General features: G+C 45.8%; 1 protein-coding gene across 1 annotated transcript in view; it reads left to right on the top strand.

The window, feature by feature from the left end:
- The window catches only part of tenm2 (teneurin transmembrane protein 2), a 149,912-nt gene that overhangs the window by 109,535 nt on the left and 26,865 nt on the right, over positions 1–13,512 (top strand). The window contains exons 6-10 of the mRNA XM_041047853.1: positions 7,669–7,791; positions 9,150–9,355; positions 10,016–10,211; positions 11,989–12,090; positions 12,568–12,762. Of these exons, the coding sequence (XP_040903787.1) occupies positions 7,669–7,791; positions 9,150–9,355; positions 10,016–10,211; positions 11,989–12,090; positions 12,568–12,762 (822 nt within the window). The remainder of the gene's footprint in view (positions 1–7,668; positions 7,792–9,149; positions 9,356–10,015; positions 10,212–11,988; positions 12,091–12,567; positions 12,763–13,512) is intronic.

Here is a 13,512-nt window from a genome sequence, read left to right as displayed (position 1 = left end):
GGGAAAAAGAAAGGGGTGGAATAGAGTTGGAGCAGAGAGGGCAGAGGGGAAAAAGGGAGATGCATCACTGTCAGCATGTCGCCAGAACATACAGGGGAGAGGAAAAGGAGGATAGATGGCTGGGCAGACGGAGGAGAGGAAGGCTGAGGCTGATATGTCACTGTCGGCACCATAAGGGATGAGAGCGTGAGATTTGCGGGGGGGGGGGTAAAAAACAGGAGAGGAGCGAGGTCTGCTGTTTGCTCTGCCGAGAAGAAGAAGAAGGTGCGATGACAGGGAGGAGGAGCAGGAGTGACAAGACAGCCAGGTGTGGAGAGGAGAAACCGAGGGGAGGCAGAAAGAGGAGAGATGAAGGAGAGCGTGGCCTCCTGAGGTTCTGTCACCTGGAATATCTTTGGGACTAATGTCTCCTAATTGATCACAGCGAGCAGAGAACAGAGGGACTGTGACAGAGAGAGGACAGGCAGAGGCTGTGGAGGACAAGAACAGGGGGATGATGACAAAAGAAATTAGAAAGGATAAAAAGAGAAGAAGGCTGTAAGCTTCGGAGGACAGAAAAGGTACAGAGAGAGAGAAAACAGAAGAGATGCATTGTGGTTGGAGACGAGGGGATACATAGATGAAAGATCGAGGACATGTCAGACTACTTGTGTCCAGGTGGACTGTTTTCACATACTCAAACACATACGTGCACAGTCTCTCTCTCACACACACACACACTCTCACAGACACAGGTGTGCCCTTCACTGCAATGAGTAAACTTGCTAGCGGGCGCTTGTGTCACCTTTGCAGGGGTGTTTCGTGTGAATGTGTGCGTGCGTGTGATGGCTGAATTTGTCGGGCACAGTGGCATACTCCACATGGTATTGTCACCACTGATGAATGAGAGCGCGCGCACACACACACACACACACACACACACACACACACACACACACACACACACAAATACACACACACACACTCATGCACATACACTTACATTCACAGTGTATTTTTAGTCTTACTCTGAGCTCCCCTGTCTGTTGATTAAACAGACTCCCCCCCCCCACACACACACACAGACACACAGACACACACACTGTCATCGAGTGTGACCTTCATGCCTCTAAGCCGACCACTTTCCATCCATCATTGCTGTCTCACTGTTCCAGACTGATCACAATCGCTTACTGCCCATTCTTCCCGGTTATAAGCGTCTCACTTGAGTGCATTCACGTCCCTGTTCCCTTACATAATAACACATTAATGAAGTTTTATTGTGAAAGGATATAAAGCTTAAATATTCAAAATGTTCTAATCAAAGTGGTTTGCCTTTTCTTGAATATCTGGAATATGTTTGTCATTCATCAGAGGCTGCAGAGCCAAAGTCATCATTGAAAAGCTGAAGGGAAAAAAAAGTTGTTTTTTTTTAACATATTTTTGTTCTCATTTAAACCAGATTCTTTTCAAAGTTGAGTGTTATCTAATGAACATACCAAAATTAAATCACAGAGGTTGAAGAAAAGGTTGAATTCCTCTACACTATCAACACTGAATTTACAAAGTTTCAGTCATGAACCTTTGTGCGGGCTTTAAATCTACAAGGTGAAACAGCACATCTAAAGTAAAGCCACAGACTGTAACAACCAATCAAACAGGATCTCCACATCATCACATTGATTCAAAAAAAAAAAAATTTTAAGGAGTAGATCACAAATCTCCAGATTTTATGTCACCTTGACTTTAAATTCAATTCAATTCTAGATTCAGAGAACTGAATCTGAAGTTTTTAGGCACCAGATGAGGTGATACTATTCATTATTTCATATGAACAAAAAGCAAAGTTTAAACAACAAAACTGAAAGAACTGCACGATTTTGTGGCAAAAACATTTTCTTTTTCTTTTCATCTTAGTAATCATCTCTGGTTTGGGAACCACTGCCTTAGTACATGCTTGTGGTAACAGAGAATGAAGAGAAAATGCAAATGAGTTGCTGATTCTACGCCAAAGTGTTTTTAAATGTTCAAAACATATTTTCTCCCCCGTTTTAAAAGTAAAAAAAATAAAAACAATCACAGACTTTTTTGAAGATTAAAACAACAACAACAACAACAGCAACAAAAAATAGTGAGACAGTGTCCTGTCTGTGGTTGACTTGTGTCGGACCTGCAGGTATCACAGTGTGGCTGTTTTCCAAACCCAGCTCCTTGACCCCAAAGTCCCCTCTCACTCTGCATGTGGCTTCCCTTCTGCTGATCCAAGGTGGAACAGCTAGAGGTCAGGATGTGTCGCTCATGCCAGTGTGTGTGTGTGTGTGTGTTTGTGTTTGTTTGTGTGTGTGTGTGTATGTGTGTGTGTGTGTGTCCATATACTTTTGGTGTGTATGTGTGAGTGTGTGTGTGTGTGGAGGTGAATGCTCAGTTGGGCATATGGTGAATGCAGGAACTTGGGCATAAGGATCAGACGTGGAGCTTGTGTCCGTAGCAGCAGGGCCTGTCGTACTGATAAAGGTTAGGCTCTTACCACACGCTGCCAGTCCAGGAAAAGGGCAGGGCATGGCCAGGACCAGGCACAAGGTGCTATACCATCTGCATCAGAGGGATAAATGGGTCAGGTAATACAAAGCAGGGGCCACACTTGTTCAGCCAGAACGTGGTGGTAACATCACTGTTCTTCCTTTGACTTTCTGTTAGTATACCTGGAGTTTCTGTACGTGCTTTGGAGGAAATATTCCACGCATTGATGTGTGCATGACTCCAGCCTCACTGACGTCATTGCTCAGCTTGGTTCATACTGCGTGCATTAGCGTGCATGGACCCATTCCATTCATTTATTTCCTCATTCATTTATTCATTAGTGCGGGTCTTATCTGGGCCCAATCGTTAGTCCAATTAGGTGCATGGTGCTTCACTGGTCCTGTGTTTCGAAACGGGAGATGGATGAGGGTAAAGTGAAAGAAATCGCTGTCCTCTTCTCCTCCTCTCTCTGTCTCTCATTTTCTTTCAGTTACTCTGTCTCCTGGCCTCCAGGACGGACTCTTTCTCCATCTTTCTTCCCCACTCATTCTCTCTCAGTCTCTGATCTGTGATAAGATAGCATAGTTCCTCATATCCTGTTTCTAATACAGATCGATGAGAGGAAAAAGGACCGAGGTAGGAAGGGATGAGAGGGTTGATGTGGAGAAGAGAAGGCGGAGGGATGGCAGGGAGGAGTGCAGGAGGGGGGTGGTGGGTGGGGGGGTCAGGGTAGAGATATCTGAAGAGGAAATGAGGATTCAGAAAGGAGGACATCACTCAGATTCACATCTCTTTTCATTTAGCCCATCACACACATGCATGCACGTGCACTCTCTCTCTCTCACACACACACACAGCTATATCTGCGTCGGGCCGTCTCAATATTTCAGTGCCAATAAGAAAGCTGTTTATGCTGTGTGATTGAGTGAGTTGCCGCTTCTCTCCGCTAGACACTGTTTTGCAGGTAGTGAGCAACTCGCATAACCGTTTGTGTTGCAGTCAATTACAGTTCAGTTGCATCAGCTGGGTGAAGAGGTCCCGTCGGGGGTTGCAATGTGTGCACCCGCGTGCATGCGTGCTTGTTGTTAATACCGTGCGATTTTAAGGATGCATACACAGATGCGCGCGCGCACTCGCGCACACACACACTCAAAGGCGGACAAATTGTCTCTCTCAGAGTATATGACCCCCAAGGGCAGCAGCCAACCGCCGCCCCCGTCCCTCTGTCTGAGACTCTAAATGATCTCAGCAAGCAGCGCCTTCAAAACTTAGCAGAGAGAGAAGGCTGCTTTATTTATAGACTACACAAGTGTATATTGTGTGGTAAATCCTAAGAAATATCCCAAATGGCCTGAATATTGAGAACCTGCAGCAGCACGCTGTTCTTTCCTCAGCACCTCCAGTATTAGCACTGCACCCCTGTGCTGCAGAGGTAGAGAGGACGGGGCGAGTGACACAGAAGGAGGCTTTCTCAAGTGGCTGCTTTTTTGTTCGCGTGTTTATTTTGAACAACAAAATGTATACTGGCCTTCTAAATGAGGGCCTTGGAGATTGGAGGAGAAAGGTAGAGAGGCAGGGAAAAGGCTTCCTAAACCAATTAGCAGCCAGGCCAAGGATGGGGGGGCTGGTCTCAGCCACAATTACCGCCCTAATTGAGGTCAGAGTTGTTAATTTAGTGGTGAATTAGAACAGTTAATATGCATTTATCAGGATGGCCAGGGGAGATGGCAAAGAAAAGTGTGTTGCCTATGTTGCCAACGTGTGTGTGTGTGTGTGTGTGTGTGTGCATACACTTGTGCTCTGTGTTATTTTAGTTGCGCTGCAAGAGATTACATGTAAAAACATGCAAGAGGCCATTCTCTGCCTTTGGTGCAATTAAGAGCAGTGCAATTGGTTCAGTGGGAGATGCTGCTGTTTAAATGGGGAACGATGAGGTTGAGTTGAGACAGGAAAGGGTGAGAGACATAGGAGAGGGGAGGGAAGAGAGGAGGGTGGGTTGTTCAGGGGTGGTGGGGGGGGGGGGGGGGGGGGGGGGGGTGAACAGTTGGAACATGTTCCAGAGAACAGAATGATGATGATACAATATTTTCCAGTCAGGGGACACTCAGTGCACAGCCTGCCACAAAGTCACCTTTCTCCATCTCCGCCTCTCTCTTTTTTCCTCTCATGCAGAAATCCATTTACACCCTTTAACTCTGAGATGTATAAATATTTCTCAAAACACACACACACACACACGTGCATTATATTTCTGTCTGATTGCCTGTGTTGTGAACCGTGTGCCACAAAACAACAAATCACGACCGTCTTTTCTCACCCAACCAGTCAATGAACGCAGGGCCGCTCATCCCTTAAACCTTTCCTCTCCTCTTGCCATCTTCCTCCCTCCCTCATTTCATCCGTGGGGGCTCCTTATTCATCTCTTCCTCTCTTCTTTGCAACATCATCTGTAGCCTATTTTCCTGCTCCTGCTTTTTTTTTTTTTTTTTTTTTATCCTCCGGGGATTTTAAATGTTCTTTAATATTCTCTCAGTTCTCGCTGTCCTCCACTATTCTCTCTGTTCCTCTTCTCTGCCAAGGTTCGGCACTGGATTTTTCCAAGAGCTCCTGGCCATTGCCCCCCTCTCAGAGCCAGGCCACCACCTCCTCCTTTTCATCTCCCTTGTCCCTCTGTCCATCAGTCAGTCCTTCCTCTGTTTTTTCCTTTTTTGTCACAGCATCACGTGTTCCACTGCTGTTTCAGATGCTGTCTTTTGCAGATGATACTGGCAAGCACTTTGCCTCTCTGAATTATGCATCGAGATTACATAAAAACCTCATGAAGCAACTGATCTATTTTTAATCCAACTCGTTTGCTTGTTAAACCTGCTTCCCTGTGATCTTTCCATGTGTGTATACATGCGTATTTGGGTGCGTGTGTCAGTGTTAGAATGAACATGAAGTTAGAAGACAGCTTAAAAAGGGAAAACACGGCCCAAGACAGACTACCTCTCTTGTTCCCCCCTTGTCTGTCAGTCAGAATTCAATTCAGATAGGCTTTATTGGCATGGCATTTAATAAAACCTTCCAATGCAGCTTGAAAACAGTAATTATGGCAATTATGATCCGAAAAGAAAATGCTTAAAATTATGGCAACACAAAGCCAAATACATCAATTTCAGCAGTTTCATTTTGGCTAAAATTACACCCTAACAAAGTTAGAAGTGTTGTTAAAATGAGGGATAGTCTTTTTTTTTTTCCCCCTCTCTCAGTCTCTCCTGCTCTGTGTCTTGCTGCAAAGAAACCTGTTGACAAAGCAATGGCTTTTGTACTCCGGTCGCCAAGGAGTAAGAGTGCCATCTATTGGTCATCTTTTCACAACCACCTACGGGGAAAAAAACAAAAAAAAAAAAGGCACAAGAGGAAAGAAAAAAACTGATTCTGGAAAACCACACATGCACCGACCCCAACTGACACACATAAGCAGTGAAAACACACACAACAACCTAACTATAGGGCTGTCTAATGTGTTCCTGGGGATGACCTAGATTAAGAGCGGCGTCACAATAGGCTCACGATTGCTTACTGTCTCCAGCTGATTCAATAGGTAATCTTTCCATCGACTGCTCCCCGCGATACCATCTTTGCGTGTGCGTGTGCCTGGATGTGTGTGCACGGATGCATGTCTGCGTTATCTACAAGGAAGGACAGGCAAAGATAAGAAGAAAAGCGGGAAGAAAAGAAGGGGAATTAAGAGGAAGAGAGGGAGAGGAATGAAGGTCAGCGCGATGAGAGAGGAGAGGGCAAGAGGTGGATATAAGAAAAAAGAGACAGGGGGAGGGAGGACACTGTAGTCTCTCATGCTCTTCGCTTTCCCTCTCGCTCTCTCTTGTTTCCATAAACCCGCCCCCCACCCCCCAAATGAAAAGTAAAAAAGAGCTGACAGTGGAGGCCGGGCAACAGCCGAGGTGTCAGCGCTTTCCTTTGACCAGCAGTGGTGGGTGGGGTGGGGTGGGATGATGGGGTGGTGGGGTGGGAGAAACAAAGAAACAGAGAGATGGGTGAGAATGAGTCTGCCCCGGCAGCAAATCCTACAGCCGCATCCCCTTCTTCTGCAACTTTTACACTCATCCCTGTGTGTGCAAACCCTGGGCAAGTGGAGATAGAATTTGACGAGTGGGAAATTGATTCCCAGGCTTCAGATGCAGGTGTTATGGGCTCATGTGGCGGGGATGAGGCCAGTGCTGAAAGGCACGCAATAACACCTTCATAATGTGTGTGTGTGTTCTCAAAAGCTCACCTCACTGTATTCATGCATACATCCAACACCCCAACACCACAGGTGCAATATGCCTCTACAGCATTTTCTTGTTCCTTTTTTTTTTTTTTTTAAATACTGAGACATGAGCAAACAATGCATCTCCGGTTTTTACTGCTCAGGAGAACGTCCAAAAGCATTAGAGAGATTAAAACAATCATTTACAACATTCAGAAACATACTGAAAAAACTTCTTTTGTGTACAGTAATGGAATGAACTGTTTTCTTACTGTTTGTGTTTTCTTCTTTTTTTGGGATCTGTTTCCATTCTTGTGGGGTATTTTTTTTTTTTGGGGCGGGGGGGGGGGGGGGGGGTGCATTTGGCAGCAGGCTAAGGAGAGTAAAGAGCTGACAAAGTGAAGAGCAAACACACTGGAGCACACAATAACACAACAGAGGACAAAAGAAGAGGAGAAGGGAAAGTCATGGAGCGATCTCTTCAGAGAGCAATCTGTCACTTGTTCTCTGTGAGATGGTGTAGAGGCATCCAAGTAAAAGCAGGAGAGATGCTGTCAGGTTGAAAGAAGATTGTCAGAGGTTACGGGAAAGAAGGATTTTTTTTGTTTGTGTTTATTTTTTAATCGTCTGTTTTGTAATTCTTGCCTCTGCCTCTGCGCTGTAGGTTACCTGCCACTCTGCTAACCGTGTGTGTGATTGATGAGACAAGCGTAAGAGCAACATAGCTTGACAGATCAAGCTTCAAGGGTTGGCCTCCTGTATTTCTTTGGCTTGATGAGCTTTCAAGTGTGGCCTTTTTTTTTTTTTTTTTTGATCCTGGGCCTATAGTCAAGCCGCAATTCAGGTCGTATGTCCTCTCACTCTCTCCCTTTCTCTCCTCTTCTCTCTCTTTCTCTCTGTCCCTTTGTGTGCAGCGATCAACTTGCTGGGTTTGACATGGCAGCTGAAGCCGTCCGACGGCCCCGTGTTAAACAACGGGCTGGGAGCTGGCTTGCCTGTCAACAGTGATGTGGCCACGCTGCCCTCTGGAGGCAGAGGTATGAACTACAGGACACACACACACACACACAACCCACCACATTAAGATCATTGAAACAGCCTATTGTCTGTGAAGCAAAAGCCTCATATAGCTTATTTCTCAGTTCGACAAAGCTTCATTGTTGTCCAAAAACACATTACTGTGCCACGCTGTGCACTGGATGACATTTCCCTTCATTACAACAAGCAGGGGCACAGTCCCAGTGCTGTAAACGCTCACTGGCATGCCGAATGTGTATTAACCCGCAGGTGAAAATAGTCCCCAACAAATGCACAATTTACTCCCAAAATAAACGACATATTTTTGACACTGTTTAAAAATGTATGTCTTCAGGAGGAACAAACCAACCTGGGCCTCAGTGCCGCAGTCCAGGAAGTTGTGAAGTATTGAATAACGGACTAACACATTGCTGGATTTGTTGAAAGCAAGAAAAATAATGAATAATGCCAGCTGCATCCTTAAAGGCCTTTAAACGCTGTTGCTGCTGTGTAACATACGAAAACAGTCCCACTGATTTTTTTTTAGCACGCAAACACACTTACACCAACTAAAATATTTCCATAATTCATGACGCAGTACTCGCCGTGCTATCAGTATGTGATGTTTAACCACTCTACTGAGTTGTGTCAAGCTAGGTTTATCGTCTCAGTCAGCAGCAAGGTAAAACACCAACTGCACAGCCCCTCCCCTCCTTCCCTTCCCTCTTTTAAGGCCCCCATGCGGTTTTCTATCTATTCTTCTTTCACTCGCTCTGTAACACACACAGCATGTACTATAGGTACATGTGGGCTCCTGCTCTGTGTCTGTATTCTGTATTAATGAGAGGACTGTTGTGTTGTGTTCCCCAGCCGTCTAGGCCAGATGCTGCCGTTGTTCTTCTCATCGTTACTTTTATTTCTTCGCTGCTCTGCGCGCACGTACACACACACACACACAGACACACACACACGCTCACACTTAGTCTTTTTCTGTCTGGGCCTCAACACTCTGCTGTTAGATGACTGACCTGATTGCAGGATGCTGTGTTTTTCTGCGTGCGTGCCTGTCTGCGCGTCTGCTTGGGAAAAGCTCTGCCCCTGCAGTTCTATCAGCTCTCTCTCGTTTTAGTCAAGACAACAAGGTCCACGGTCCTTCAGGCTTTCATCGTGTTGTATCCCACCGTCACATGTAACACCACTCATTTTAACATTAATTGTGGGCGCATAGTCTGCAGCTAATGGTGCTCGTCCTCTACTATTCAATGGCCATGAATTTTTATAGCAGGTTATTTCCAGTGAACTGTGATGATTAATTACTGACTCTGACAATCAATGCTTATAATCACAGATTATGTAGTTTCTTTTCCCCTCGCTCCAGGTCCGTGGGCAGGACGAAACAGCAGCATAGACACAGGCAGCATTGAGGTCGGGAGACGGGTGACCCAAGAAGTCCCTCCGGGAGTGTTTTGGAGGTCCCTGCTCCACCTCAGCCAACCCCAGTTCCTCAAGTTCAACATCTCCCTGGGCAAGGACGCCCTGTTTGGCGTGTACATTCGCAAGGGCCTGCCTCCATCACATGCGCAGGTAAAATCTGGCAAGAGCAAGCAAGTCTAGATTGTCCACCTTCGGGGGAATGGGCTAATGACAGATCTATCATTTTAATCATTAAGAACCCTTTATCTTCCTGTTGATCAGCTAAAATGGAGAATACATTAAAAAAAAAAAGAACGGGCTCGTGTCATGGGACATCTTAAAATTCATTTGTGATTCATTATAATAGTTGTTTGAAAAAACTCATTTAGGAAAAGATTTACACTTAATTAAATTTCACAGTAATGTAACTTTTACTGCCTCTTATTAATTAGAAACTGCTCAATTAGCAGCAGATTTGATTTGTAGAATGGGATAATTGCATCCCGATAACTGTTTCACTGCCTGACCTGAGCTGGTAAAGAGCATGAAGCTAAGGCTACAGTGCCACAGTAAAAACTCTTTCTGCAATGTTTCCGGGGGACCCAAGAAGAATGACAGCCCTCAAGGATCTCTCTGTTGCATTCTTCATGCTTCCCTAGCAATTTCCGGCCACACTCACTTCCCTCCATCTTTTAATCTCTCTGCATATACCACGAAGGGTCATTTTTCACAGTCTAAAAAAGTGCCGCCGCAGCACTTCATAGATGAATCGTAGATTTCATACTCTCATTCTCACTTCCATTCAACTTTCTATCACTCCTTCTGCTGCAGTATGACTATATGGAGCGTCTGGACGGGAAGGAGAAGTGGAGCGTGGTGGAGTCTCCGCGAGAGAGGAGGAGCATCCAAACCGTGGTCCTCAATGAGGCAGTGTTTGTCCAGTACCTGGACGCCGGTGCCTGGCACCTGGCCTTCTACAACGACGGCCGGGAGAGAGAGACAGTTTCCTTCAGCACAAACATCATGGGTGAGACGGAGTCAGAAGTTGTGGGTGTGGGTGAAGGGAGGGAAAGGCAGTTTGAGAGGAAAGATGGGATTAAGCAGCAGCATTTAGAAGATGGAAAGTTTAGGGAGACCAGGCTATTCACCGGCAGTGACACAGATTTAAAAGAGTACTCTGCTGATTTAGCGTTGCACTCGGATAACACTGTTGGACAGACAATGGACAGTTTAAAGAAAGGATCAAAATCAATGCAGCAGAACCGGAGTTTTTGTCTTTTTTTATTGGGTGGCACCTACATTACCCAGAGTGCAACATTTTTCTCATATAAAGCAGTACTCCCCAAGACCTGTAAACCGTATAGGCTTTATTATACAATAACAGTGGAGTTCCTGTTTCAGATGAACGTAATCATATTTAAGTCAGATAAGATTTTTTCCCCACAACTTGACAAAGACTTTACACATTCACATGGTGCAAAAACTCACCAACAGCATGTGCACAATGTTGCCACTAGCAACACAACTATAGCAACACTGTGAAGTGGGCAGGTCTGCTTAGTGAGTTAAAAAATGTGTTCGCCAATATGTAGTACAACAAAGGGGTGGTGTGCATTCACAAATAAAACACAACTTATTATATCAGAGAGTTTAGAATCAGTTCCTGAGGATAAATCAGTCACTGAACAGATACCGCACCAGATTTAAAACCAGAACATATCCAGATAAAATAGTGCTGCAGCCCTGTAAAACTGGGTGTTTTTAGGACCTGGAACAGCACCCCAAATAATTTCGATTGTGTTGGAGGCACAAGAGTGAGAACAAGGGGGTGGGGGAGTGGATAGAAAGAGTCAAGGAGATTGAAAGAATCCTTCAATGTCAATATCTGGTGGTAGAGCTTTCAGCAGCAGGAGCAGCGGAGAGAAGGAGAGGCAGAGGCTGTGAGGGCAGAATTAGAGTGAGTAGTGAGAGGGGAAGCTGGAGGAAAGACATAATGGTGGGGGCAAAGCCAGAATGTGGTGAAGTGGAGTAAAGGACAGGATGAGGAGGAGCTGAAGAGGGGAGTGAAAGAGAGGGTGGCATTAGGGTAAGAGGGAGACAAGGGGCTGAGATTTTGGGGGGAGGACAGAAAAAGACGAAGGAAGTGTTTGAGAGGAAGGCAGTGTGGATAGGCTGAGTAATGATTTGAAGAAGGCTGGAAGCTGGGGGAAAAAAAGCATGAAGGAAGGAGGGAGCGATGGATGAATGTCCAAAATGCCTCCTTGCCATTAGCATCGACCCTGTTTCTTCCTACCAAACTGTTCTCGTCTTCTAAGTGGGTTAAGAGGCACTAAAAGGTGGATAGAGCGCTGAAGTCATACAAGCAGAAAGACACTCCAGCTAAAATCTGCCTAGCTGCACCAAACAACCACACCTGGATGAAGTATTAATGACCTTGGTGGGAACAGATTTGGGAGTAAACAACCAAAGCAAGAATGCCAGAATGTAGAGAGGAGGGGGATGTCGGTGTAAAGCGGGGAAATACTGTTATTTTTTGAAACAGTGTGCAGAGAAATGTTGGATGGGCAATGATACCGATTCAAAATGCGTTCTCGCCACACTGTGAAAAATGCACTGAAAAGGAACTCACAGAGTCAAGGGGTATTTTGAGGCTCGGAGCGCCCTGACTCGACTTAGTAGTATCTTAAAGAATGAATGGTGCCAATGATTTAATCGAACGCTTTGATGCTTGCCATCGTACTCTGTCACCCCTCCCCTCACTCGCTCTCCCTCTCTCTCTCTGTATCACTTTGTCTTCTTCACAGATTCAGTGCAAGAGTGCCCGCGCAATTGCCATGGCAACGGAGAGTGTAATTCTGGTGTGTGTCACTGCTTCCCAGGATTCCACGGCATGGACTGCTCCAAAGGTATTAGCTGCTTACAAATGGGTTTCTTCCGTTGGAAAAGTCTGTTGTTTTCCCGCCGTCTAATTAGACGAGCAGGTACATTTCGGCGCCACGCGGGGAGTAGAGAGGATTAAGAGCAGTAAGATGGCGCGTGGCCTTAGGTGTGGAGCCGAGATGACTGATGATGAATGGCAGCTCCCCAAGCTAATGCCTCCTTGGCTCTGTGCTCACCTGGGATAGACAGCTTTGATGAATAGTTTAGTTACCTCTGCCTGTAATTACTCTTCATGTCATTGCCACTCTCCAGCCCCTTAACCACTCTATTCCCCCTCCTGCAGGGTGAAGTGTTGGTGGGGTTGGGGCGGGTGTGGGTGTGTGAGGGTGGGCAGCATTGCTTTGAGAATCTCTAAAAAAAAACAAAAAACAATTGTTTTTATTTTTTCAGTCACAGGTTTTAATCTCTCTCCCCTCTTTCATCCCCTTCTCCATTCCCCTTAGCGGCGTGCCCAGTGCTGTGCAGCGGCAACGGCCAATACGACAAGGGCTCCTGTGTGTGTTACAGTGGATGGAAGGGTCCTGAGTGCGATGTCCCCATCACGCAGTGCATCGACCCTCTTTGCAGCGGCCACGGCACCTGTACCGACGGCAACTGCGTGTGCTCCATCGGCTACAAAGGGCAAAACTGTGCAGAGGGTGAGAGCAGAAGAGTTAATGGTGTTGTGATCCTTCCTCAAGGATGTGTGATGGTTTAATGCGCATCAGCTGTTTCTCTTCTGCCTGTACATGTAGGCTTCAGTTCAGCGTGTCTGAGTGACTATTTTGAAAGAAACATGATTGTTTTCAGTGCAACAAACACATATCGCAAATTCACAGACGCCAAACACTCCCTTCTAACCCCAGTTAGACAGCTCATCATAGCATAATCTTACCCTGAGTGGGTGTCTGCTGTTTCCTCCACATATACAGATGAAGTATGATACTGCAGCCAAACACATCAGAGATTTTATTAAGGGATGAAATCGCTTCTATTGATCTTTGTTAAGAAGGATCAGCACGCCACGTTCTCGGTCGTCTGAAAGATAGAAAGCAAGAGAGAGAAAAGGAGAGGAAGGATAAGAAATGGGAGGGAGGGGGTGAATCAGGGGAAGCAGTGAGAGGTGAATATGTATGAAGAAAGAGAGAGCCATGCAGCATTCCAGGGGTGAGGAAGGAGAAAGGGAAAAAAGGAGTAGAGTGACAGAAAGAAGTCAAAACACAGGGGCCAGAGAACAAGGTCAGCATTTTCTCTCCTACTCCTCTTCGTTTTGTTTTTTTCTTTTCTTCATCTCCCTCTCATCCAATTTTTTTTCCCTCCTCCTCTGGTCTCAAATCTGATATTCATCACAGCAGAGTCCCTCAAACAATTTACCTGGAGTGCCAGCGACATGAAAATCGATAACTGTG

Source organism: Toxotes jaculatrix, chromosome 10, assembly GCF_017976425.1.
Source record: "Toxotes jaculatrix isolate fToxJac2 chromosome 10, fToxJac2.pri, whole genome shotgun sequence".
Lineage (NCBI taxonomy): Eukaryota > Metazoa > Chordata > Actinopteri > Toxotidae > Toxotes > Toxotes jaculatrix.
Note: the sequence above shows the minus strand (reverse complement) of the source record. Positions and strands in the feature narration are given on the sequence as shown.